This window comes from Camelus ferus, chromosome 32 (assembly GCF_009834535.1).
Source record: "Camelus ferus isolate YT-003-E chromosome 32, BCGSAC_Cfer_1.0, whole genome shotgun sequence".
In the NCBI taxonomy this organism is placed as follows: Eukaryota; Metazoa; Chordata; class Mammalia; order Artiodactyla; family Camelidae; genus Camelus; species Camelus ferus.
Window position 1 is genome coordinate 13,622,494 of NC_045727.1, and position 26,863 is coordinate 13,649,356.

General features: G+C 57.8%; 3 protein-coding genes across 5 annotated transcripts in view; all 3 read left to right on the plus strand.

Moving 5' to 3' along the window:
* The window catches only part of TBC1D10A (TBC1 domain family member 10A), a 30,938-nt gene extending 27,573 nt beyond the window's left edge, over positions 1-3,365 (plus strand). Inside the window, exons 5-9 of one of the 2 annotated variants that reach the window (XM_032472025.1) lie at positions 596-710; positions 798-863; positions 1,518-1,707; positions 1,825-1,979; positions 2,505-3,365. In XM_032472025.1, coding sequence (XP_032327916.1) covers positions 596-710; positions 798-863; positions 1,518-1,707; positions 1,825-1,979; positions 2,505-2,990 — 1,012 coding nt within the window. In that variant the 3' untranslated portion in view covers positions 2,991-3,365. The remainder of the gene's footprint in view (positions 1-595; positions 711-797; positions 864-1,517; positions 1,708-1,824; positions 1,980-2,504) is intronic. The other variant, XM_032472026.1, reaches the window with a different exon arrangement.
* A 2,340-nt stretch (positions 3,366-5,705) lies between these two features.
* On the plus strand, positions 5,706-10,235 carry CASTOR1 (cytosolic arginine sensor for mTORC1 subunit 1). Of its 2 annotated transcripts, XM_032472027.1 has the most exons (9): positions 5,709-5,956; positions 6,543-6,613; positions 7,817-8,004; positions 8,089-8,221; positions 8,493-8,616; positions 8,996-9,109; positions 9,246-9,328; positions 9,417-9,511; positions 9,641-10,235. In XM_032472027.1, the coding sequence occupies exons 1-9, from the start codon at positions 5,844-5,846 to the stop codon at positions 9,707-9,709; spliced, it is 990 nt and encodes a 329-aa protein (XP_032327918.1). In that variant the 5' UTR covers positions 5,709-5,843; the 3' UTR covers positions 9,710-10,235. The 2 variants fall into 2 exon arrangements, with proteins under 2 accessions (XP_032327919.1, XP_032327918.1); XM_032472028.1 differs by lacking the exon at positions 8,996-9,109 and having other exon boundaries at positions 5,706-5,956.
* Positions 10,236-20,760: 10,525 nt separating this feature from the next.
* OSM (oncostatin M) lies at positions 20,761-26,339 on the plus strand. Its single transcript, XM_014560251.2, has 3 exons — positions 20,761-22,437; positions 24,014-24,147; positions 24,768-26,339. The coding sequence occupies exons 1-3, from the start codon at positions 22,404-22,406 to the stop codon at positions 25,308-25,310; spliced, it is 711 nt and encodes a 236-aa protein (XP_014415737.1). The 5' UTR covers positions 20,761-22,403; the 3' UTR covers positions 25,311-26,339.
* The last annotated feature ends 524 nt before the right edge of the window (positions 26,340-26,863 follow it).

Sequence of the window (26,863 nt, forward strand, 5' to 3'; positions counted from 1 at the left end):
TTGGGGGTATTTTGGGGGCCCAGAAGTTGGGGGCCCCAAACTGCACTGTTAGTTTCCCGTCCGTGGTTTGAATCTGAGGAGTCCTCTTCGTTTCTCCTCTTTACTTTTGGGGAAGCTTCCTCATTTACTCCCCAGAGTGCTGGGGCTTGCCTGGCCTGGAAACAAGTTCTGGTGGGGAGAAAGAAGGTAAGAGAGAGTTGGGTGGGCAGAGGATACATGGGAGAGGAGAGATATGGCAGGCCAGGCCAGGAGACCAAGACAGGCACCTGGAACAAAGCTGGCCTGGCCGAGGGACCATGGCTGCTGAGGGAGGGGCCCACACTTCCAGCCCTGACACATCCTAACCCTGTATTTGGCATCCTGCCCTGGCCTTGCCCCCTGCTTTCTCTTTGAGCCTTTTCCCCTACCTGTCAAGTGGGGGAGGTGAGAGTCCATGTGCTGCAGTGGGAGACTGACCCCCTGGTGACCACAATCAGGTCACATCCCCTCTCCAGGGAAGTGCAGCTTCTAAGACAGGTCTGGTCTGGTGGGGCACAGGTGAGGGCAGGGGTGGCAGGGTCACACCTGTCATCCCTGCCCTGCTTGGCCTCTACAGCCAGCAGGACCTATTCCGTGTGCTGAAGGCCTACACGCTGTACCGACCTGAGGAGGGCTACTGCCAGGCCCAGGCACCCATTGCTGCCGTCCTGCTCATGCACATGCCTGCGGAGGTACCACCAGGCCCTGGGCGGGTGGACGAGTGGGTGGGCGAGCAGGGAGCACCTAGCAGCAAGGCCTCACATCTCTTTTGCCAACAGCAAGCCTTCTGGTGCCTGGTGCAGATCTGTGAGAAGTACTTGCCCGGCTACTACAGTGAGAAACTGGTGAGTGCTGGCTGGGCCTGGGCCCTGGCCTGGAACCTGCCCCAGACTGGACGCACTTTGGGGCCTCTCTAGGCCTTACTCTCTGAGCCATTCCTGCCCCCTCTTAAATCCTTCCCAGCCTTCTGTTGCTTTCAGACTGAAGTCCCAAGGCCTGCCAGGTCAGGCCTCCTGGGCTCCAGCATCACTGGTTGCACGCTTCCTCTATCTCTGCCTCCAGCTGTGCGGCTGTTGGGCAGGATCGTGGGTCCTCCAGTGCACCGAGTTTCTCCCTGATTTGGCCTCAACCTCTGCCCCTCCCCTTCCTCTGAGAACTCTTCTTTTCCCTCAGCTTTCACCCCTTGGGAGATTTTCTTGACCCTGACAGGTGGGACCTCACCTCACCTGAATGCTCACCCAGCATTCCTGTTCCGGCCGTGTTCTGGGCACTCAGCCACCTCTTTGCTTCTGTGATTCATGTCCGTCTTCCCCTTTGCACCTCACACTCCAGGAGGGAGACCAGCTGTGTCTGGTTTGCTCATCCTTGTATCCTAGCACCCAGCATGAGGTTGGCACCTGCAGCATTCGCCGACTGAGGGCTGGGGGCCGGGACACGGATCCCGCCCTGGCAGCTGTGGGCACATGGTCATCGCTCTGTGTCCTTGCTGTCCCCACCAGGAGGCCATCCAGCTGGACGGGGAGATCCTCTTCTCGCTGCTGCAGAAAGTGTCACCTGTGGCCCACAAGCATCTCAGCCAGCAGAAGATCGACCCACTGCTCTACATGACAGAGTGGTTCATGTGTGCCTTTGCCCGCACCTTGCCCTGGAGCTCCGTGCTGCGTGTCTGGGACATGTTCTTCTGTGAAGGTACTGGGCTGGGCTTGGGGGAGCACCCTTGCCCCTAGTCCAGACCACAGAAGGCCTCTATTTCCTGAGAAACTCTCCAAAGACCCCCTTGCACTCACTGCTCGCTCCCATATGCAGGAGTCAAGATCATCTTCCGGGTAGGCTTGGTGCTGCTGAAGCACGCGCTGGGCTCCCCCGAGAAGCTCAAAGCCTGCCAGGGCCAGTATGAGACCATCGAGCAGCTGCGGAGCCTCAGCCCCAAGATCATGCAGGAGGCCTTCTTGGTCCAGGAGGTGCGGCTCCCATTTCCCCTCGTCACCAGGAGGTAGGGGGAGATGGGAGGGCCCTTTGGAGACTTGTGCTCAGCAGCCCAGGCCAGTATGGACAGACCTCATCCTTCTGTCTGAACGAGAAGAGGGGGCACAGAGAGGCCTAGGTTTCCAGGAACAAGTAGGTGCAACCCGTCACCTCCTCTTCCTCCCCAGCCCCGCAACCGTGGCCTTGGCTTTATTTTCCTTTTTTTCTTTCCTTTGTGGATTTTTGTCTCTCTGGGACTGTAATGAGGTGACACATAATTAGGCAAATGGATTTGTAAGTTGTGGGCAGCTTTCTCCTCTGAGGCAGTGGCTCTCACATGCCTGGCTCACCTGGCACTCGGCTCTGGATCTTGTGACCACCACAGGGTCCAGACCCCTCATCCTTTCTGTGTCAGCCTTTAGCGACCAGGGTTGGGGAGCTGAGGGAGAGCAGGGGCCCAGGCTGGAGGCAGAAGGGAAAGATTCTTCCTGGTGCCCACCTGCCTGTCACCGTCCCCACAGGTGGTAGAGTTGCCAGTGACGGAGCGCCAGATTGAGCGCGAGCACCTCATCCAGCTGCGGCGCTGGCAGGAGACCCGGGGTGAGCTGCAGTGCCACTCTCCGCCCAGGCTGCACGGTGCCAAGGCCATCCTGGAGGCAGAGCCGTGCCCCTGGCCCACGCTGCAACCTTCACCATCCATCCGCTTGCCCCCAGATGCCCCTCTCCCTGGCTCCAAAGGCAAGGTCAAGCCACCCAAGCAGATCCAGAAGGCGCAGAAGGAGCAGCAGAAGCAGGCGAAGGCGCGTGGGCAGCTGGATGAGCCCCCAACCCTGAGTCAAGCCAAGGCGGTGGCCGCTGCGGGAGATGCACGTCCCCCACAGGATATGCCCCCAAAGGACCCTGACCACCAGGACTCAGCTCCCCAAGACTCAGCCCCCCAGGACTCAGCCCACCACCGCTCCCGGGAGAGCCTGACATCCCAGGAGAGTGAGGACACCTACTTGTAACCCTGGCAGCCCAGGCTCCTGGGCTGGGGTCTCCACACACCTGCACGGTTCACAGACTGACACTTCAGGGCCTGCCCACCCACTGAGGGCCCAGCTGCCTGGCCCCTGCATGGCAGAGAGTCTGGCTGGCCCAGCACAGATTCTGCCTAAGGCTCCTTATTTATTTTCTCCAGAATGGAGCTTGGGCCGGCCCAGATGGGGCAGGCAGAAGTGAGGGCCAATGGGTGAGCCTCACTCAGCCCCCTCCTCCTGGGGGATGCTCCCCAGGACGAGGGCACTGACGTGAGGGGAGAGGGAGGGGATAAAGGGTGGGGTGCTCTTTGTATAAAATAGAAACATGGTTTTGTACAGAAATTAAACAGGCTTGTGTAGAGAGCTGGTGTGCAGCTGGGGAGTGGGAAGGTGGTGTCACCCCTGGTGCTCAGCTTCTCTTCTCCACACTCTACAGAGCACCCCCATCCTGGCCCCTAGCCCAGACCAGAGCCTCTTGTCCACCATCTGCCATGGATGAGGGTCACTACTGCTGGGGTAGAGCAGGGCCTGCTCCCCAGGCCTTATTCCCACCCATCACTGAAGGGGAGGGGCTCTTTAAGGAGGTCCTTTCAGGGTCTTCCTCCTCTAAGGCCTGGCCTGGATGCCACTTTGGACCCCAGTAAGGTACTGAGTGCTCATTCTGGTGGGTACTGGTGCCAAGGGTGTGGGACAATGAATGCCCTCACATGATCAGCCCAGGCCTCCGTCAGAGCCAGGTGGGTGCAGGGCGAAGCCTGGGTCTTTGACAAAAGGCTGCCTGCCATTTACCGAGTTTTAGTATGTGCCAGACTGGGCTGGTTGTGTCATGTGTCTGGTCAGATAGACTTTATTATTATCCCCATTTTACATATGAGGAAACAGGAGCTGAGTGGCAAAGATGAAGCTGATCCAGATTTGTACCCAGAGCCCCTCGCTACATCTCCTGACTGAGGTGACCTGATTGCCACTGAGGGCCCAGGCAGGCACTGTGGTCACAACCTGATGACTGGTGGGGGTGAGGACAGGGTGTCCCTGGGAGAGGCCCCCCTTCTGCTGAGGAAGCAGCTTTTCCAGTCAAACAATAGCGGTTGTTCCTGGCAGGCCAGCAGGCTGGGCTGGGCCATCGGGGAGGGGGTAGGGAGGAATAGAGCCTCCCTGGGAGCTTTTTGGCATTGCAGGGCCTCAGCCTACCTAGAACTTCTTGTCCGGGTACAGCTGGGGATGCTTAGGCCTTAGGAGGTCATAGGTCACATGAACCTATTAGGGCAAGCCACCCACTTCCCACCTCCTGCCCCTCACCCCTGTGGTTTCCTACCCCATCTGCACCTGCCATCAACGAGCTGAGAGGATCAGCCTTCGAGGACAGTCCCCTCCCCCTGGCCCTCCAGAGGAACAGCCAGGATGTGGTGGCTGCAGTTTCCCTGGGACACAACAAGCCAGAGAGTCCGGGGAGGGAAGGTGCTGTCCCGCATCCACTCGCCCACAGCGGAGGCTCCCAAGCAGGCAGGAGGCCTGCTCAGGCCTGCTGGGTCGCAATCAGGCCTGAGGCCTGCTTTAACCTGTGTGGTTCAAGGTCACAGATCTGAGGCCTAAAGATGCTCAGGTTCCACAAGGGAGCATGCTCTCTCCTACAATGCAGCCAGCCTAGGTGTGCTGATGCCTGCTCAGCCTTGGGGTCTTTGTGGACCTGAAGAGGCCTGAGCAGAGCCCAGCCCTAATGTTGAAATGAGCCCAAGCTGGCACTAACAAGCCTCAGATCTGGGGTGCCTGCCAGTGCTGGGGGCCTCTTTAGGCATGAAGCAAGTTTAGACATGCTCAGGACACCTAAGTTCTGCTAATGGCTGTGGGCTTAAGACTCTGCTGAGATCTGACTATCCAGTGGGTCCCAGTTGCATGGCCAGATGCCCCAAAGTTTGAGCTTTGGACATTCCTGGCCCAAGCACTTAGTCTTAAGGCGCCTTGAGTGGTAGGCCTGGCCACTTTCAGCCCCCTATCAAGCAGTATGTTATTTGGAGGTGGCTATGGTCCTCCATATCTCTGACTCTGGTGGGGGGCCTTCTACTCTGAAAGTCTGGTGAGAGGAACAGAGGTGGGGGCCACTAAGTCCAGGCTAGATTTCACCTTGTCAGCCCACTTGCAGGGCTCACAGAGATGGAGGGGTATGTATCAATTCTAATCCTGCGCGGCCTTGCTGGGGGGCTTTTGTCACCGCCTCCCCAGCCAGCTCTGGTGGCCCTGCCCCATGCTGAGCCATGAGAGGAAGGAGGGGAAAGGTGCCAGGACACTTAGTTGGGAGAGAACCACTGGGTCGCCTGGGCGGCGCAGTGGACCCCTACCACTCCAGGTTCCAGGGATTTGGGGGCAGTGTTCTGCTCACAGCCGAGCCCCTGAGGCAGCCCTCCTAACCTCAGTGAACTTAATCATAAGGCCCATATGCGGCCGAAGGGCAGAAAGGACCCCAAGTCTATGCTTGCTCCTGACCGCAGCGCCGCTGGCATCCCTCGGAAAGGGCGGAGCCCGGAGAAGGGGCGCGACATGGGCGGGGCTTGGAGGACTCGACGGGGTGGGGTCAGCGGGTGAATACTGAAGGGGCGGAGCTGGCAGGGGGGGAGTTTGGCGGGCTGGACCTAGCGGAGTGAGGCTCCGGCGCTAGAAGGAGGTGTGGCCATCCTGGATAGGCCGCCCAGCCCGCAGGGCGTGGCCGTCAGAGTGCGGGCGTAGCTGGCAGCGTGTACTCCGCCGCGCCGCGGCTCCTTTAAACCTTCAGCACCGCCCCCACCGACCCGCCCCCGGCGCGGCCGGGGTCTGGTTGGCCGCGGGGTCGGCTCCGCGCGGGCCGCTATGGAGCTGCACATCCTAGAGCACCGGGTGCGGGTGCTGAGCCTCGCCCGCCCCGGTCTCTGGCTCTACACCCACCCGCTCATCAAGCTGCTCTTCCTGCCCCGCCGAAGCCGGTGCGAGCCCGGGTTCGAGGGCACAGATGGGGGTGGGCTCCGCTGTCGCTCCGGGACAAGGTTGGGAGATTAGGACCGCCGCGGGACCAGCGAGACCAGGCGGGGAGAGCTCTCCCTGCCCACCCCCACCCCCGGCCGCCATCCGGCCCGGGCCTACCCTCCCCGGGACCGCCGCCTATCCGGCCCGGCGAGGCCCCCTCCCAGGGCCAGTTAAGGCGCAAACAGCCTGGGGTGGTCAATGCTTAACTCCCAGTGGTGTCAAATGGGGGCATTCCTTCCTGGCGACTGCGGGGAGCTTTTTCCAGATGCCTCTCATCGGGTCAGAGGGGCTAGTCTAAGGGCCCAAGGCCCGACGCCCCGGGACTGTTGCCGCGGCTGAGCCTCCCCTCTCTCCTGGAATAGAGGGGTGGGGGGCTCCTGAGGAGTTCGGGGAGGCGGGAAACAGTTCGCAGTTCCGGAGATGGGGTCCATACCCCACTGTCCTGGGGCGAAAATTGTGGCTTGAGGGGCAGGGAGGCGCCCGGTGCGTGTCTACCCGCCCCCTCCGCCCCACGCAGGCTAAAGATGCCCCCTGCCCCCCAACCAGGTGCAAGTTCTTCAGCCTAACGGAGACTCCTGAGGATTACACGCTCATGGTGGACGAGGAGGGCTTCAAAGGTGGGGGCTGGGCTGGGGAAGGGGAGTAGGGGAAGGAGGCCGCTGTCCACTCTTTGCGGGATTCTCACCGATTGCTAGGCTGCAAGGTTCCAAGAACTGGAGGCTTGAAGGTGGGTGGATCTGGGTTCCAATCCATTTCCACTACTCACTGGCTGTGTGCCCTTGAGCAAGTCACTTCCCCTCTCTGAGCTGTTTCCTCTTATGTTAAATGGGTATATTATGGTTCTGATCTACAAGGGTCCCATGAGGGCTTTATAAACGGGGCAGTGTAGAAAGGCATTCAGCAGCCTCAGGGCAGCAGCAGGGCCTCAGTTGCAGTTCTGGGGCAAGATTCAGGTTCCTGTGGCTATTCCTCCCCCTCACTGCCCTCCCGACATTATTTCGCCCTGGACTTCTCTCCCTGCTGTGGGTCACCCTGTCCACCACTGGTCTGGGAACTCCAGGAGTTTGAGGGTTGGGGAAGGAATGCAGGAGCAGGCAGCCAGCCCAGGGCAGGGTCCTGGGGGCCTCCTAGCTGTGCTTGGGAGATTAGCAACTACTCTGGCTGTGGCCCCTGCTCTGGACTGGACGCCAGCCTGATCCCTCCCTGATCCCTGGAGCAGACACCTGGCCCTTACTGCTGCCTTCTTGACCCATTCTGACAGGCCTGGAGTCTCAGGCCAGCCAACTGGGGCTTGGTCCATCCCCCACAGCAGCACTTTGGGCCTTAGTTTCTCTATTTGTGCTGCAGAAAAGTCTAGGTTGCCTAAGGGGGAAGGACATCCCCCAGTCAACCTGGTCTCCTAGCGCCCCCTGGTGGTGCAGCATGGTATAAGGCCTCTGTTAACCCACAGAATACTGTCTTGAAGTACATTCAGTCATCCCATTTTACAGATGAGGAAACTGAGGCTCAGAGACGTTAAAATCATTTGCCCCAGGTCAACAGAAAGTAAATGGTGAAGCCTGGATTTGAGCCCAGGTCTGTCTGAATTTGGAGATCCTATCTTAACTGGGAAGTTTCAATTCCTGACAGACCAACACCCGAAGCACTTCTCAGTCCTTGCATACATGCAGGTCTCAGGAGCAGAACCTGGGGGAGGAAGACAGCTCCAGGCTTCAGACCTGACCTTACCTTGGTAGAGCCCTCCAAGTCACAGACAGGGAAACTGAGGGCAGGGGCCAGCCCTGGAGGCCCTGACCAGGCATGTGCCCCCTGCCCCACAGAGCTGCCCCCATCCGAGTTCCTGCAAGTGGCTGAGGCTACGTGGCTGGTGCTGAATGTGTCATCCCACAGCGGTGCAGCAGTGCAGGCTGCTGGGGTCACCAAGATTGCCCGCTCAGTTATCGCACCACTAGCCGAGCACCACGTGTCTGTGCTGATGCTGTCCACTTACCAGACAGACTTCATCCTGGTGAGTTTCCCACAGGTGCTGGTGCAGGGCAGGTGGACATGGGTGCCTGGGGACCTGTGCGTTGTACCACCTCCTTTGTCCCAGGTGCGGGAGCAGGACCTGTCTGTGGTGATCCACACGCTGGCCCAGGAATTCGATATTTACCGAGAGGTGGGCGGGGAGCCTGTGCCTGTTGCCAGGGATGATTCCAGCAATGGCTTTCCCCGTGCCCAGCATGGTGAGGGCCACACTCTGACACCCAGGCCTGGGCGGGGCTCTTCTTCCCACTTGGGCCCTTCCCTTGTGCAGGTGGGTCTGTGGGCTTGGGGAGACCAGCTAACATAGACCCCTTCACAAGATGGGGAGATGGGGCCAGGAAAACCAAGGCAGATTCCTGTAGAGCATGACCATACACCCAGCCTAGACCCCCCTTCTCTGGCTGGCCACCAGGGGGCGCCCCAGCCCACAGTTGCCCTTTCACCTGCCACGGCCTGGTCCCTCCTGAGCAGGGCCCAGCCCCACAGTGCATCCCATCCAGAGCCCACAGAACCGCTTCTGTGTCCTCACTCTGGACCCTGAGACGCTGCCAGCCATCGCCACCACCCTTATCGACGTCCTCTTCTATTCACACAGGTGGGCCTTGTTTTCACCTGTCTCTGTCCTCACAGCATCATGCCCTGAGCTCTGTCCCAACACCTTCCACCCATCCCTTGGTTCTGCAACTCTGCCCTGTTCTGTTTCTGGGGCTCCTGACAGCTTGTGCTACCTGTGCCCTTCACTGAGGTTCAGGCAAGGTCTGAGGCTGCAACTGGAGCCCTTCCCTGTGGTGTGGGCAGAGCCACCCGCTACCCACGCCATCAGGAGGTCAGAGCTCTCGGACAGGGGAGGAAAGTGGCCCAGGGACTGGAGAGCCTGCCCAAGGCCACCTGTACCAGCCCCTTCCCAGATGTCTAGAGGCCGACTGGCAGGAGATGGAGTGGGCAGAGTGCCTGAGCCTCCTGTCCCTCCCCAGTGCCCCAAAGGAGGCAGCCTCTGGTGGTCCTGGATCCAGCTCCATCACCTTCTTTGCCTTCTCCCTCATTGAGGGCTACATCTCTATTGTCATGGACTCTGAGACGCAGAAAAAGTATGTGACCCCTGACCCCAGGTGGGCCAGAGACCCTAAGCCAGACCCAGGGAGGGAGGAGGTAGAGTGTCAAACTCTGAGGTCTCTAGGCTGACCTGCCCTGGGTGGCCTGCCCACCGCCCCCCTGCCTCCCCAGGTTCCCCAGTGACCTGCTGCTGACCAGCTCGTCCGGGGAGCTGTGGAGGATGGTGCGCATTGGCGGACAGCCCCTGGGCTTTGGTGAGGGCCGCACCTTGTGTGTCGGGGGCTTGGGAAGGGCCTGGGGGTGGATTGGGGTGATCCATATGGACCCCTTCTCAACCTTCAGATGAGTGTGGGATTGTGGCCCAGATCGCAGGACCCCTGGCTGCAGCTGACATCTCTGCCTACTACATCAGTACCTTCAACTTCGACCACGCTCTGGTGAGTGCCGCGGGCTGGGGCTCCTGGAGGGGCACTGAGGCCCAGAGTGGGGTGGGGTGGCAGGAGGTGGTCCAGCTGAGCCAGGGAGTTGGGTGGCCCTGACCCCTCCCTCCGCTTACCTGCCCACAGGTGCCTGAGGACGGCATCGACAGTGTCATTGAGGTCCTCCAACGCCGGCAGGAGGGCCTGGGCTCCTGAGTTCCCAGGGGCACAACAGCCTCCAGGCTCTCCTCTCACCCTCAGGCTTCCAGAGACTTCTCTAAGCTATTTCCTTAAACTCTGGGATGTTCCTGCCGGGGGACCCCTCCTTCTGCTCTGTGTATGTAAGCTGTGCACAGGCACCAGCCCTCAGGTGGACACGTGTCTGCCCAACACAGGGGAACACGGTGCTTGGGACTTCCTCCAGGAAGCCCTTAACCCATCACTCCCTGCGGGGCCTCGGCATTTGCACATTCCCTGCCTGGGGCTGGAGCTTTCTGCCATCAGTACCCTGGGCCAGGCCGGCAGGGCTGCTGCCTGGACAGGGCCCTGATCTCCGTTCTGCCTCTGGCTGGGTTGCCTTCCCTGGCCAGGCGAGTTCTGACAGTGCCTTCCCTTTCCGGAGCCTCCAAGAAAAGTATTTTTACATCTTTCTCTCTTTCTCTCCCTCTTCTCTCTCTCTCACTCTCTCTCTCTCTCTACTGTTTTTAATCAACTTGTTAATAAAGAGCTTGTAGTGAGCAGGCTAGGCTGTGGTCCTTGGGGTTGTCGGAGGAGCCTCGGCCACAGCTGCTCAGCTGCTCCTTGGGCCCCTGTGCCTGAGGTCCTGGACTCTCCCCATGTAGCTGGCTCAGTCCTGGGCTGGCCTCTTCTCCCTCAGGCTCACCTCCAGAACATAGGTGAACCATCACCATTCTCCAGATGAAGGACCTTCTCGCTGGAGTGGTGGAGTGACTTAGCCAGGGAGGTGGAGTGACTTAGCCAGGGTCACGTGATTCCTGTCCAGGGCAGCTTGGCTCTGGGATCCGGGCTCTTTCTTCATTCCTTACCGCTTCTGAGTGGTCTAGAAGGTTCCGAACAGGGACAGAGACTCCCAGCCCCTCCTGCCTGGGGGGTCCCCCGGCCTCCCTGCCACCTTGGCTGTGGCTGGCCTATTGTGAGACCCCTTCAAGGGGGGCCCCAGAGCACCTTTCCTCCAGGCTGCTGCCTGCTTTCTGTTGGGCCATGCCTGAGTTCTGGCTGTCCCTCATAGGAGATCAGTCAGTTCCTGCCACCAGAGCTCTCCTGGAGCAGGGGTGGAGGGTGTCAGCTGGAGTGGGGACCTGGGAGTCTGTATACAGGGCTTCCTCTGGCCAGGAGGGCAGGACAGGGCCCTGGAGGCCACCTGGAGCCGGCTCTGCCCTCGGTGGCTGCATGCTGGGGCCAGAGGCTCAGCGCATCTGGGCCTGGAGTTTCCTGTTGCAGAGAAGCCACCTCCCCGCTCAGTGAGCTGGGATTCCGCTGTGGCCTGACGGGGCCCCACAGATGCTCTGGGGAGATTATCAGGTGCTCTCAGCCCAGACCCACCCGCACTTGGGAAGGGAAGAAGGGTGTGACTTCGGCGTACTCAGAGGCCATGGTGGCTCCCTAGAAAAGCCAGCGAGGGGCCAGGCCTCTGGCAGTGCGCCCGCCCTGCCCCTGGGAACCTGGGGACTGCAGATCAAAGGAGCAAGGAGCACAGGCCAGCTGGGTGAGTGAGCGGTCAGCGACCCTGGGCCAGCCCTTTCCTCATGGCCTCAGTTTCCCCAAGTGTATTGAGACCTAGAAGGCAGCTTCTTCAGGGTCCTGTGTGCCCCTGGGCCCTGGGAAGGCTGTGAAGGGGGCATTTGTAGTTTGTCTTGGGGCGGGGGAGTCCCCCTTCTCTCCCTGGAGGGCCCATCCTGGACCTTGGCTCGAGGGATGTCCTAAACTGAGATAGGGGCTTTAGAACCAGAATTCTTGGGGCTGCCTGACCTGCAGGTAGAGACCTCCTGGCCACACGTCCACTCTTGGGGGTCTGTCTGCCTGCTTGTGAGTCGCTACCTGATTTGGGGTTTCTGTCATCCCGGCTTTCCAAGTGTGTCAAACTGGGTCCTAACTTGGCATCAGTTAGTTCTTGAGGGTGGACTGCCCTGGGTTGTAGGCCACAGGCCACACAGGTGGGCTGGTCTGACTCAGACCCAGGCCCAGAGACCAGCACACCCACCTGTGTCTCTGCCACATGTGTGCAAGTGTGTGGGGGAGGGGGTTAGCTCCCAGGGCATCAGGGTTCTGGGGCAGCTCGGCCTTCTGTAGATTACGGATGGGGAGATGTGCTCTGGGTGTGCCAGGAGGCCGGTACCTACCTGGGGTTAGGGCACAGGGTTTGGGAGATGCCTGGGGAACACAGCTTCTCTGAGAAGGGGAGATGGCCCTGGACCCCTCCCACAGTGATGCTCAGGTGCTGTGAGACAGATGAGTCTGGAGCTGTCCCAGGCCAGGGGTTGAGGGGCTTGCAGGACCACCTCCTCATCCCACCCAGGTCCCAGAGAGTTCTAGGGCAAAGGAAGTCCATCTGCTCAGCCCCGACCTTGGATTGGGTTATTCATAACTGAGATTGGGGTGCTGGCTGGCACACCTGGAGCCCCATCCACCTGTCTGCCTCTGCACAGCCACTCCTGAGTTCGAGGATCCAGGCTCCAGGCTGCAGAGCCTGAGTCCTTTTTCCCAGAAAGATGCAGCCAGTGCCTGAGGAGAGTCCTGCCCACAGTCCCTCTGCCTGACGTCCATCTGGCGTCTGCTGGGAGGATGTGAATCCGAGTGGGGAGCTCTTGGGTGGGTGGGGACAGAGATGAGGAAACCTCAGGTGGGAAGAGTCCAAGGCTCATTTCCACCCTTTCTGATCTCCATGTGTGTACAGAGGAAGCGGTCTCTTGAGCCCTCCTGGAGGACAATTTGAGCAGAAATTCAGGGTTTAAGGCCTTCGTCCCCACCCCTGCCAGGCAGGGCCATGTGGTCCTCTGCTGGCCAAGTTGCTTTGAAGCTGGCTTCTTGGTCCTGTGTGGAGGGGAGAATAAACCCCTGCCCTCTCCATATTCTCCCTGGCCCAAGTGCCCCACCGGGCCTGATAGGACCCACCAGAAGACAGGAGAGGCAGCGCAGTCTGCAGCTGGCTGACTGAGCCCAGGGGAACCACTTCCCTACATGGGGAAAGGGGATGAGTGAGCTCCATTGATTCATGTATTCAACACACCCTCTCATCCCCTTTTTACACAGGGGCAACGGAACACAGAGAGGTGAAGTGACTTACCCAAGGTCACACAGCTGGGCATGGCAGAACCAGAATTCAAAAGGAAGGTCAATAGTGCCCCCAGGGGCCTGGGGAGGTTCCCTGGGGGAAGGGACAGGGACCAGGATGGTTTTGCAAGATCCCTCTCCATCCCAGCTGTTTGCCACTGGTGGCAGTGGGTGCCTGGGCAGCACATGAGGCCCAGCTCCTCGCTGACGCTGGCTGGGCAGGGCTGGGTGATCGGGTTGGGCTATGGCAGTGGTTTGTGTCTCACTTACCTGGTGGGCCCTGGTGCTGGAGTTCCTGGGGGGTGCCCAGAGTTTCCTTCCTGAGGGGGAGGTGGTCATGGTACCTCGTGGGTGGACAGGCTGCGCGGGTGTGTGTGCTCTCACAGTGTGCTCGCCTTTGTGGACGTCTCTAAAGGCAACTCTGTTTTGGTTAGAATGTGTATGTATCTGAACGTTTGTCCAGTTACTTATAAACATCAGGTATGCGCTTGGCTCTGTCTCTACATGTGTCCTGTTAGTGTGCGACTGGCATGTGCATCTGTGCCGGTGTGTGCACGTCTGAGCACTTGTGGTACGTGTTTCTGTGGGCCTGTTTTGCTGTGTGGCTGGGACGGTTTTTCTGTGTCCGGGTGTGGGCACACATGTCTGCATTTTTTGTTTTCATTTTCACACATGTACCTGTGGGTACCCTCTTGTCCATTTTCCTTCCGTGGACCCACATTCCCCTCAGGCCTCCCTGCCTCTCCCTGACGCCAGAAGGCCTGGCTCCCTGCAGTTACCAGGGGAGCGGTGGAGTCTGCTGCCCTCCCCCACCAGCCCCACCTTTTTGCCTTCTGCCCTCTGCCCCTGGCCGCCTCAAACTTGGCCTCTCTGGTCTCCCTCCTGGTTCTCTACACCCCTCAGCCTGGGCTCCCTGCAGTGACACACAGATCTACTCCAGCACCCCCAACCCCAGTGCCCACCACAGCCCGGCACCCGAGGACCCTGAGTCAGCCCACAGTGGTCCTCACTTGTGTGGCTGCCCCAGGCTCCCCACTGGTCTCCCCACCTAGGTCTGCCTCTCCTCTGGCCACAGAAGCATATTTTCCCCAGCACAACCCTAGTGTGTCTCCGCCCTCCTTCCTTTCCAGCCCCCTGCTCTGCCTAATCTAAAGTTGACCATTTTCAAGTGAATAGCTAACTCAGTGGCACTTAGCCACTCACAGTGTTGTACAACCATCATCTCTATTTGGTTCCAAAACATGTTTGTCACCCCAACAGGAAACCTCAGACCCATTAGTTGTCACTTCTTATCTCCCTCCCCAGCCCCTGACAACCCCCAATCTGCAGTCTGTCTATGGATTTCCCTATTCTGGACATTTTATATAAGAGGAATGATCTAACATGTGACTTTTGGCATCTAGCTTCTTTCACTCAGCATAATGTTTTTCAGGTGCATCCAGGAGGGAGCATGTATCAGTACTTCATTCCTTTTCATGGCTGCATAATATTCCATTGTATGGACATTTGGGTTGTTCCTACCTTTTGCCTGTTAAGCTCTGCTGTCTTGACTGTGGGGATGCCCAGCAGTTGTGTTCAATGCCATCCTGTCCCCCTTCTGTTCCTTACATCTTGTGGACAGGGTGACCTGGCCCCAGCTGGTCACACCCCATCACCCATTGAATGGCCACAAGTCAGCCCTTGGACAGAGCAGGATTTGATGGCCTTTTCTCCCCTTGGAGCCATAGGCTGTTTCTTTTTTCATATCAAGATAAATGCTCAGCATTTCCTTGGTGTGTCCCCAAGAGCAAGAGGAGGAAGAAAAGCAAGTCTTCCCAGCGCCCATCCCAGGTCGTTTCCTCCAGGCTGGCAAGTGGCATCCCTTCAAGTGAGTCCTGCTTCTGTGTCCCAATTAGTAGACAGCCCCACAGGGACCCAGCCTGTTCCTCTGTCTTCCTCCAGCTGCCTTCTCTGTTGAGCAAAGCTTCTGAGCTTTTGCTGCAGCTGACGCCAAGAGCAGGCTTTGGCCCATCCTACTTCCTCCCTCCAGGTCCTCCGCCCTCCTGTCCCCGTCCTCCTCATGCTTATGCAGGACTAAGGATGCCCTGCAGCGAGTGCTGGGAAGCCAGCTCAACCAGCAGGAAAGGGGCTGTCATCAGGTCCTGTGTAGCTGGGGCCACCTGTGTGTTTGGCTCTGGCTTCAAGCAGGGCCCAGGGGCTCAGGGAAATCACTCGGCCTCCCGAGCTGCACCGGCCTTGTCCTCGCCTGCTCAGCAGGACCCCACCCCTGCCCCGTGGGGTTGGGGAAGGTGGCTTTCCATACCAATGACATCCTGGCTCAGAAACCCCAGCCACGTGAGGGAGGCGTGTCTCCTGGGTCAGACATCAGTCCTGGGAAGGATTCTGATTGGGTCTTCTGAGGACGCAGGTGCATTGCTAGACCCTGAGGGCCCATGAGGCCAGGCCACAGGGGTCTCCTGGGGCAAGAAATGGGCAGCCTGACAAATGGGTCTTCCGGGCTCCTCCATGTGCTAGATTTTGGCCTGTGTTTTTTTTTTTTTTAATATTTTTTAATTTAATTAATTTAAAAAATTTGCATTCCTTTTTATTGAAATATAGTTAGTTTATAATGTTGCACCAATTTCTTGTGTACAGTACAATGTTTCAGTCATACATACACATACATATATTTCTTTTCATATTCTTTTTCATTATAGGTTACTGCAAGATATTAAATGTAGTTCCCTGTGCTCTACAGTAGCAACTTGTTTATCTGTTTTATGTATAATAGTTAGTATCTGCAAATCTTGAACTCCTAATTTCTCTCTCCCACCCCCTCTCCCCCTCTGGTAACCACAAGTTTTTTCTCTATGTCTGAGAGTCTGTTTCTGTTTTGTAAATAAGTTCACGTGTGTCTTTTTTTTTTTTTTTTTTTAGATTCTACATATCATATGGTATTTTTCTTTCTCCTTCTGACTTCCTTCACATAGAATGACGATCTCCAGGTCCATTCGTGTTCCTGCAAATTGGCCTGTGTGTTTATTCCCCGTTTACAGCCTAGATTTAAAAAGGCATTCATAGTAATTTCACTCACCTGTAAGCCTGTCCTTCTTGCTGATTTATTGCTCACACCTAGCCTGGTGCCCCCACATACAACATGTTACTTATTAAACAGGGCTTGAATGAGGGACTGAAAAGTTTTTTGCAAAGTGTAGGAGTGTCCCCTCCAGTGACATCTGGCCCCTTTCTGTGAAGCTACCAGGTGTGGCTCATGTGGAATTTGTTCTGAAGTGAATTCTTTAAAGGAAGCAGGAGAAATGCCCTGGCTTTTTCTTTTTCAGTTTGTTTTCCAGGAAAGTGTTGAAATCTGCAGTGAGTGAAAGAACAGATTTTGGATTCATTTTAGAAAAATCATCATAAAGGAAAAAGTCAGCGTCTTTAGAATTGAAGCTTCCTAAAAAAAGATCACATGCCTTGGTTTATTGTAAGTGATGTGATTTGATTTCCTTGGGGAGGGGCGCCCAGGAGAGGGCAGGGCCTGCACTTTAGAGGCCTGGCTGCAGGTGCACTAGATGTGGGATGGGGGCGTGCAGGGTCCTGCAGCCTTGGGCTTCCACAGATCGCTGTGTCTATATGACCATGTGTCCATCTGTTTACTAGGGATTAGTTGAGCACCTACTACGTTCCCGGGTCTGCTGTGCTCTGAAGACAGGCAATGGGGAGCCACAACCACAGTGCACACCTTCTTGGAATTTACTGTCTGGCTGGGGAGACAACCCCACAGTTGTAAAAGTTTACAACTCTGAAGAATGGTACAAAGAGGGGTACATCGTCCTCTGGGAGGGCCAGCGGGGCAGGGACCAGCCTGGAGGAAAGTCAGGGAGGACTTCCCTGCAGAGGTAAGGCTCAGACTGAACCTTGATATCTGGATGGTAGTTCAGTAGGTGGACTGAAGTGGGTCTGGCATGGGCAAAGGTCCTGGGGTGAGAGCTTGGCTCCTCTGAGGGACTGAGGAAGGTCAGAGAAAGCAGCGTGCTAGAGAGCTGTTGGGTGAGGCTGAGGAGGTGGGCAGGGCCTGGTGGCTGTGGTAATAATGACTTTGGCCTTGACCAAATGGCAACAGGAAGCCAGGGGAGTGTTTTAAGCAAGATGTTGGGACCAGGCTGTGCTGTGCAAGGCCCTCTAGAGACGTTGCAGTGGCTGCAGAGCTGTCTTGTGGGTGGCTCAGTTTCTCCATCCCTCCCTGCCCTCCTCCCTCTCTGTTCGACTTCCAGCCATGCCTGCCATTCTTAAACGGGGCCCAGGAGGGCCTGTCTGCACATCAGCCCATGAGTTCTCTGGACGTGGAATCTGTAGCATCTCTTTTCTGCATTTCTGCCAGTGAGACCAGAGTTGTCTTTTCCAGACCCGCAGAAATGCTGACCTCCTCCCCTAAGCCCTCCCAGTGGCGCCCTCACCCCGGGCAGCCGCCCCCGCGGGAGTTAACCTCCCGTCTCCCCACTGGTTTCATCTACTGGGTGGGGAAAACGACTTCTGCCTCATTAGGTGGTTTTGAGGATGCAGGGATCCAGCCCCTGTGAACAGCTCAGAAGCGGGCCGGGAGCAGAGAAGAGCTGCAGAAATGTGCCCAATTCTGCCTACCGGGCTGACAGCATGTGCCTGGGGCACCAAAACTTTTTTGGCAAGAATGTGATGTTTCAAAATAGGCATTGGAATGTTGTCATCATGAGAAAAGTCAGGGCTCCCCTGGATTTCCTGATACTATTGAATGTTTAGGTTTGCTTTTCTTTACATGACATCTCAGTGCTTAGAGCCGCCAGGGGACCCGTCATCTGGCCTGTCCCCGCATCTCACAGAGGGGACCCTGGGCTCAGAGAGGGCGGCCCCAGGGGCGGGGTCATCCACATCCCCGTCTGCTGGTCAGAGTAGACCAATCAGCCCCCACCAGCCTTCCCCTCGACCTGGGGGGGTCCCTGCTGGGGGGCCTGGTCTGGGGCCTACAGCTGGTGTGGGGCAGACGGTAAGAGGTTCCTGCACAGACGTGAGTTTCTTTCCATCTCTGCACTTCCCTGAATAGGTGTTCCGGCCCCTGGAAGGGGGATCAGTTGCCCAATTTGGAGGAGCCACTGGGTGCAAGGGGGCATGACGTCCCAGCCCTGGGGACACACCAGGCCCGGGAAGGACGCTGCTGTAGGTTTTGAGTCACAGGATCCCCCCGTCGAGGGTGACCTCGCTGACCTTATGGGGGCCCTGGTAGCTCCTTGCTCACCCCGGGTTTATGTAACATGGTGTTTCCCAACTGTCCTCAGAGCCACCCTGTGACATAAGCAGACGTGCACTGCTGTCTGCTGCAGCGGCCGGCGCTGGCCAGCATCATCCACTGCATTACGCTGACCATCCTGGAAGGTGGTGTTTGCCACTGTGTTATTAAAAATTGAGATACAGTTCACAAACCATCAAATGCATTAAAGTGGAACGTTCAGTAGTTTTTAATTTAATTTAATTTTAAAAATTAATTAATTTTAATGGAGGCACTGAGGATTGATCCCAGGACCTCATACATTCTAAGCATGTGCCCTACCACGCGTAGCATGTTTTTTAGTGTACTCACAAGACTGTGCAGCCATCTAATTCAAAAACAGTTTCATCTCCCCCAAGCTCTATACCTGTAAGTTCTCCCCACTCATCCGCAGATCCCCCACCCCCTGGCAACCACAAGTCTACTTTTTGTCTCTATGGATTTACCTATTCTGGACATTTCATACACACAGAATCCCACGTGGCCTTTTGTGATTGGCTTCTTTCACGCAGCGTAATGATTTGGGGTTCATCCATGTTGCAGCGTGTATCAGGGCCGCATTCCTTTTTATGGCTGAGTAATAATCTACTGTATGGATAGACCACATGTTTTAACCCATTACCTGTTGATGGACATTTGGGCTGCGTCTGCGCTTTGGCTGTTGTGAATAAATGCTGCTGTGAACATTTGCATGCAAGCTTTTGCGTGAGTATGTTTTCAGTTCTCTTGGACCTATACCTGGGAATGGAATCGCTGGTTGTGTGGCCTTTCTATATTCACCATTTAAGGAACAGACATACTTTTTTCCAAAGCGGCGGCACCATTTTACATTCCCACCAGCAGTGTATAAGGCCTCCAACTTCTCCACGTGCTCTCCAACACTTGTTATTGTCGGTCTTTGATTATAGCCACCCTGGTGGGTATAAAGTGGGATCTCATAGTTTTAGTTTTTGTTTTTGTTTTTAAGTGGCACTACTGGGTATTGAACCCAGGACCTCGTGCATGCTAAGCACACGCTTTACCACTGAGCTCTACCCCCCGACCCTGTCTCCTAGTTGGCTAATGAGATGGATCATCTTTTCATGTACTTATTGGCCCTTTGTGTCTGGTTTGGAGAACTGTATATTCACATCAATTGCCCATTTGAAAGTGGATTATTGGTCTCTTAATTGTTAAGTCGTGGCTCTGTGGTCTACAGAGGGGAAACTGAGGCTCAGAAAGGGGGTGTGACTGGCTGGGCCAAGAACACTGGGCCCTCAGGCAGACTGAGACCAGAACCTGGTCTCCCGTCTCACTCTGCAGGTCTCTCCACCTGGTCCAGTGGCCTCCAGCCTCTGGTGCTGACCTGCCCCTTGGGCCGCACCAAATCCTGCCCTTGAGTTGAAAGGGGGAAGGCTCCCCAGCCAGAGGGTGGGCCGGAAAGGCGAGGAAGCAGTAGTTCTGAGGAACCAAGCTGGCCCTCTCTTCCCCTCTGGATCACGCGGACCTGGCTGACGTGGCCCAGCGAGAGGGGACAGCCTGGGCGCTGTGGTCGGGAGCCTATTTATACCGGCTGGGCCGTGTTGCAAGCTCTTCCTGCTGGCGAGAGGGACGTCACTGGGCGCTGACCTCACCAGAAACGCTGACGCATCTTCCCTCACGCTTTGCTCGGATGGGCTGTCGGGCCTCCTCACCTGTTGGGCCACTCCATGTCCTCCTGCGCATCACCCAGCTCCGGATTGTCCCCTAGTGACCCCACTCCCTGCAGCCCTTGACCATGCCCTCCCTCCTCTTGCAAGCGGTTATGGGCTGAATTGTGTCCCTTGAATTCATATGTTGAAGTCACCACCCCCTGCCCCTCAGAATGTGACTGTATTTGGAGATAGAGCCTTGAAAGGGGTGATTAAGGTAAAATGAGGCCATTGGGTGGGCCCCGGTCCAATATGACTGGTGTCCTTATAAGAAGAGGAGATCAGGACACAGGATGCACACAGAGGAATGACTGTGCGAGGAGACAGCGAGAAGGTGGCCGTCTATCAGCCAAGGAGAGAGGCCTCAGGATGAAACCAACCCTGCCAACACCTTGTTGTCAACTTCTGCTCCAGAACAGTGAGAAAACACCTGTCATTTAAGCCCCCAGGTCTGTGGTATTTGGTTATGGCAGCCCACGTTTAAAGCCACATGCTCAGAGTGAGGTCTTTCAGATTTGACAGCCCCTGTTTGATGCCCTGGCTCCTCTTAAATGTTCCTAAGAAGGGCAACCTCGGGGAAGACGACCTTAATGTCTCTGGGCCTTGGAGGCCTCTTTAAACCAAGGAGATCATGAGGCCTCCCTGGACCGTGGGGTGAAAGCATGGGGCTGTCCCCCAAGTGAGGAGGGGAGCTCCTGAGAGGGGTGCAAAGCTCTCAGCCAGACCGGGCTCTCCTGCCAGGAGCCCGGCTCCGAGCTTCTCTGAGCTTCTGTCTCCTCATCAAAGGAGCCGAGGCATCCCTGCCCGGCCGCTCTTCCTCCTGGGAGTGTAGCTAGATGAGATCAGGGATGTGAAATGAAGAAGGATCCCGGCCTGGCCCAGGCTCCAGGAAGCAGCCTTGCGGGGGTGGGCACCGAGATGAGGAATTGAGCAGAAGCGGCATTCTCAGCAGGAAAATCCAGAACTGGGCCCTGAGGGTGGCGCTGGTGCTGTGATCACAATGCTGGTTGCCAGGATCACAATGCTGGTGGAGGGTGGCGGGTGGTGAGGAGAAGCCTCCCGGGCATGATGGTGCCTCTGGTTTGCCCACTGCTAGATCCTCAGCACCTGGGAGTGGCTGGCAAAGAGCGGGGCCAAATAAGTTTGTTGATCAAATACATGAGTGATATGGGCACAGCAGAGGGGAGATGGGGTGGGAAGGCCTTGGTGGTGATGATGGGTGCTGGGGTGGGGATGGACGGGAGCGGGGCTGGCGTCCTCCTTCTGGCTGCATCGGCTTTACTCGTCGAGCCTCCACAGGGCCAGAGCAGCTCAGCCCCCCCCCGGCAGCCCCCAGGGGCCCCACTCTGCCTCCTCAGCCTTTGACACCCCGAGCTCCTCAGGGTGCAGGCCAAGGACCCTCGTCCAGGTCTCGGGGGGTGTGCTGGGGCTGCCAGGCCCAGCATGCAGGCCTCCGCCTCCTCATCCGCCCTCTCCTGAGCCTCAGTTTATCCTACGGAAAGCAGCAGGTTGGCTGGGGAGGCGCTGTCTCCAGGGCCCCTTCATTCTGATGTCTGTGAGCAGCAGAGGACCGACCGAAGATCACTATCTTTCAGAGAAAGTGAAACCTGGTCCCCAACCGTCACCGCGGCGACTCCCCCTCTCTGGCTTCCCCTCTGAGCTCACAGCTTCCCCATCTCCTCTGCCTCCCACCCCGCCCCCCGACAGCTAGTACGTGGAATCAGACTTTCATCTTTGCTTTTTCCTTCAAAGGGCTCCTGCCTTTTATGTCCATGATGGCAGCAGCCCTGTGAGGTGTCCGAGAAATGCTTTTCAAATCCTCATTTTACAGGTGGGGGCCTCTGAAGTCCAGAGAGGTTAAGCGACTTGCTTTGGGTCACACAGCATGTCAGTGGGCTTGACCCCTGGTCTCCTGTTTCTCTTGCCCCAAGTGCTTGGTTCTCCTTAGAGGATCCTGTCTGTAGAGAGGGGGCCTAGCTGTGGGCGATGGGCCAGGGATGGAGAAGGCTGGTTATGTGAAGGCTGCCTCATGGGGAAAAGGAGATGGCTGGGAGCCCTGATGGGGGATGCAGGTCCTGGGGCCAGACCACAATCTTGGGGCTGCCAGCCTGGGTCTGGCTCTGTGCCCAGAGCCCGGTGGTTTCCGCTCACAGATGTCCCAACAGCCCTGGCGGGAGGGCGGGAAGGGCACTCAAGAAGGAAGATGTCTCGCTCCCTCAGCCCCAAACCACAGTGGCCTGTGAGGCCAATGACTCCTGGGCCAGGCCGGGGCAGCAGGACCTCTGGGGGCCCAGCTGGTGGACTCTCCCCTCCATCCCGGCACAGCCCCCTGCAGCAGGCACGGACCCCTTGCTCCCTGCTCGCCCAGGAAGGCTGAGGCTGCGGTTTGCATCATCCTTGGGCGTAGGGCTGACCTCGAAGAACGAATTCGAAGAAAAGAGGAGGAGGAGCAGGCATGCCACCACAACCCGCGCCCATTGGCCGCCTGTGGAAACTTTGGTTTTTGGGGTCATGTTCCCAGAAGGCCTGCCCTCCCCCCACCCCCTCCCCACCCACCTCACGAGGTGTTGGCCAATCGCCCCAGCGGGCATAAAGTGGCTGCCAGCCCGCAGGGCTCCCAGCCGGGAGGTATCACCCCCAGCAGGCGCAGGCCCGAGCTCGGTCACCCAGCATGCGGCCACAGCTTGTGCAGAGGACACTGCTCAGTAAGTACTTCCTTCCTTCCCACCAGCACCTGCTTGCTGTGCTCACAGGCACCAGTGGGGAGCAGGGCCGCCCTCTGTCCTCTGGGAACTGGGGAGGCCGGGCACCAGGCAGAAGGATGCTGAGCAGGGGAGAGAGCCAGGGGGTCAGGCAAAGACAGGAGTCCACTGAGAACACAGCATCTTCACAGAGTGGAGAAGGGTATCCCTGGAGGGTTTCCAGGGGGAGGTGATGAAGGGTCCACTCTGGGAGCAAGGGAGTGAGGGAAGGGGATCCTCTTGGGGAGAAGCCAGGGAAGCAGGAAAGGGGTAGGAGATGTGCTGGGGCAGAGGAGGAAGCCACAGAAGTTGAGTGGGAACATGGTGTGATGTCTGGAGGGGTTGCGGGACCTCCTTGCCCTGATTCGCCGGCTCTGGGATGGTTGGATGCAGTCAGCTGGGCCCGGGGGTTCTGGAGCCCACACAATCACACAGCACACATAGCCACACCCACAGGGTGACATGCACACAGAGCCACGTGATGTCATCGTGAGCCCTCAATCTCACCAATCTGGGAACCCCCACGTGCAGCCCGGGGCCCCTGCGGTGGATGGGACACAACGGCTGTGTGTAGCCAGCTCTTCCCTCGAGCCTCACACAGCCCCAGACACACATCCCTGCAGGCACCCCAGTCCCACATGCGCTGTGCTCACCCCTGCCCTGCCCAAACCCAGCAGCCGGTACCTGGGGAGGCAAAGAGGGGTGCCTTGTGGTTACTGTGCTTGCGCGCCCAGCTCCACTGGCTTCCCCAGTGGTGTCTTCCCCAAGGGGCCATGGTTCTTAGGAAGGGAACGTGGTGTCACTGCCTTCCGGGCCATTGCGCCACAGGCCCTTCCGACCACGTGGCTGCCGGTGCCCGGTGGGTGAGTGGTGGGGGGAGGCGGCAAGTGGTGACTGCGTCTGACCCCCAGAAGGGTCAGACTCACAGCATCCCTGGTGGGCCTGACAGAAGTGGCCACTTATGGGGAGAGGAGAGAGGCGTGAGAAGTCGGGGGACAGGCCAGCATTAGGTGACCTGAGCAAGCCCTCCTCCTTCGGTGCCTTGGTTTTCCTGTCAATAAAATGGGGCATGGACTTGATGCCACACACATCCTTTCCAGACGGAACCTCTGGGTGGAAAGGCAGCCTCCCTTGGTTCTGCAGACATAGCTCAGGGCACAAGGCTGCTCCTGGGCTGCAAAGCTCTCCAGAGCCCACCTGCGTGGGCGGCCCAGGGGCCTGCAGCAATGGCCATCCCTTAGCCCAGAGGTCTGGAGGGGAGCAGCCCCAGCTGGGCTGCCCTGTGGTTGGCAGGCTTGGCTCCAGCCAGGCCCCACCACCTCTTCTCAAAGGCCTGCTCCGTGAATTGCCGCTGCTGTGTCGGGTGCTGGGCGCTGACTCACTGGAAAGGTGGTGGTGGCCCCGGGAGGTGCTCCCAGGCAGGCCTGCCGGGCACCACGGCCTGCACCCTCTGAGGCCCTCTTGAGCACCCTCCCCTCCGAAAGCCACCCACCTGTGGCTTCCTCACCAAATCAAGTGACATGTCCCCTCTCTGCCCCAGGTCTGGTCCTCGGACTCCTGTTCCTGAGCACGGCAGCCACTGGCAAGTGCTCGGGCAAGTACCATGAGCTCCTCCAGCAGCTCCAGAGTCAGGCGGACCTCATGCAGGACACCAGCACACTCCTGGACCCCTACGTGAGTGCTCAGGCCCCTGAGTCTCAGAGAACTGAGGGTTAGGGCAGGAGCGAGCCCGGGAGAAAACCAGGCCCATCCCCCATTCAATATGGGGCTGGTGGGGAAACCAAGTCCCCATGTTACTTTAGGACCATGTTGAACGTTCCAGGCCTGAACCTGAGATGCCTGGGAGACAAGGCAGCTTCCCCAGCTCAGTGGGCCTGGAATGTGACCCCCCAACTCCATCACGTCATTTATCCCTTTGCCCAGTGTGCTCATTGCACACCTACCATGCGCCTTGTTCTAGGCACCAGGACGTAGTGGTGAACAAAACAGCCCTGCCCTCCTGAGTTCGCGTCACCTCCCCACCGAAATGCCCCATGCCACAACCATGGGGTCACCCCCTCCAACCCCCAGTATCCCTCCGACCCTGCCTGCCATGACCCAGGAGTCCTCTCCCTTCTGGGGCCTCAGTTTCTGGCTCTGGACAATGGGAGGATTGGATAGGGAGTGCATGAGGTCAAGCGTTTCAAGGCTGACCAGAGCAGACACGTGTGTGTGTGTGTGTGTGTGTGTGTGTGTGTGTGTGTGTGTGGTGGGGGCTCCAGCACTCATCTCCCCGATTGTCCTTCTCCCCCTAGATCCACTTCCAAGGCCTGGATCAGGCTGGACTGAAGGAGCACTGCAAGGAGAGTCCTGGAGCCTTTCCCAGCGAAGATACCCTGCGGGGGCTCAGCCAGCGGGGCTTCTTGCGGACCCTCAACGCCACGCTGGGCCACGTCCTGCACAGACTGACTGCTTTACAGCAGGATCTCACCATAGCCCAGGACCAGGGGCGGAACATTCGCGGCTTCAGGAGTAACATCCATTGCATGTCCCAGCTGCTTCGAGGCTCCTCGGAGGTGGAGACAGCTGAGCCCACTCAGCCGGGCCCGGAGGCCACACTGCCGCCCACCCCCTCCTCAGACACCTTTCAGCACAAACTGCAGGGCTGCAGGTTCCTGCGCGGCTACCACCGCTTCATGCACTCGGCGGGGCAGGTCTTCAAGGAGTGGGCGGATAGCCGGAGCCAGAGTCGGAGCCGGAGACACAGGCCCCCCCGGGCTCTACAGAGGGGGGCCCGCAGGATGCGACCCTTCAGGAGGGATGAGAGACTCATGCCCAGGGGCCAGCTGCCCCGGTAGCCTCAGGGGCGCCCCTGCCAGGTGAAAGGTCAGCAGGTACTCTGCTGCATGGTGCTGCCCGGGGTCTCCCAACCTGCTCCTCTCCGTTCCCCACCTCTCAGAAGTGCACTTTAAGGGGTGGGGGCTGGGTAGCCCCTCTGCCTCCTTTGGGCTGGGTAGACAGGGTCAGGCTGCTGAGCCTTGTCCAGCCCTGAGTTCTCCAGCCCTGGTGGGGTGGCCGGGTCAGGTCCACACGGGGCCAACTTTCCATTGATTCAGGGGTCTGATGACACAGGCTGACTCATGGCCAGACTGGCTGCCCCCCCTGCTCTGCTCCCCGGAGGCCGACCGGATTGTCCCTCTCATGACTTGTGGGGCTGTTGCCCCCAGACTTCCTCCTTTCCATAGTGGCTTGGTTCGGAGGGGGAGGTCAGGGCCTGAGCTGGCCTCCTCTGCCTCATCACTGCTCTCAGGCCAGACACCTGGGTGTCTGGGTGACCTCACTTTAGACAGTTGTGATGGGAGCAGAGGACACAGAAGGAGCACTGATCTGGGGGTTCCAAGGAAGGAGGCTCAGACCCCAATTTGTTGGCCCCTAAATTGCTGTGTAGCCTCAGTGAGGCCACTTTACCTCTCTGGACCTCAGCTTTCTCTTTGTGATTCAGGGGGTTGGGACATGTAAATCCATCTCTGTCTGTCAATTGCTGGGATTCTGTGACATAGGTTAGATATCAAATTTTCTCCACACATGGGGACATGTGATATAAACGGACACTGGGTACAAACTGAGTTCTTTGCAGGAGACCTCCTAGTGCCTGGAAGTCTGGATCCTGGGTCCTGGCTGCTCCCCCTGGTGGTGCATTATGGTATTTTCTCATGCTGAAACCATTGCCCTCCGGGAGGGAGTCCCAGAAGCTGCTGGGCCAGTTCCTTGGAGGGACATGACTAATTTATAGATTTTTATTAGTTTTTATCTGTTTTTCCTATTTATAAGGCTTATTTATGATGTGTATTTAATGTTAATATTTTGCCAACATATATTTAAAACTTGCCTGGTTTCTAAAGCCCTTGTGTCTCTGTTGCTTCGTGGGAGACAGTTTGGGGGAGCCTGGTCTCTTGGAGAGGGGAGTCCCTAGGTGGCAAGGCCACCAGCATCAACCACTGAAGCTTGGGCTGGGGTTCTTTGCTGTAACCGAGAAGAGAAGTTGCATGCCCCACTCAACTGGGGGTTCTGACTGTGGGGGTGTCTCTGAATGGGTCTCCCTTGAGAAGTTGGGGACCAAGGATGTTGAGTTTTGGGAGCTAGTGGGGAGGGAGGAAGGATGGCGTGCGGGTTACTCTGGCCCTTGTGGGTGAGCGGCTGAGGGTAAATGTGCTGATGTGTGTTGTGTGAAATGAACAAGATAATAACAGATCCTGCCTCATACGTGGCCTGATGGCCTGGTGTGTGCTTGAAACTGCTTCCTGAAGGGCCCCAGCGTGGGCAGGGATTCCATCTGGCTCACCACTGATGCTCAGGGCCCCGCCTCGGGAGGGGCACCTACAGGCCGATGACATGCTGAGGCAGCAGCTAC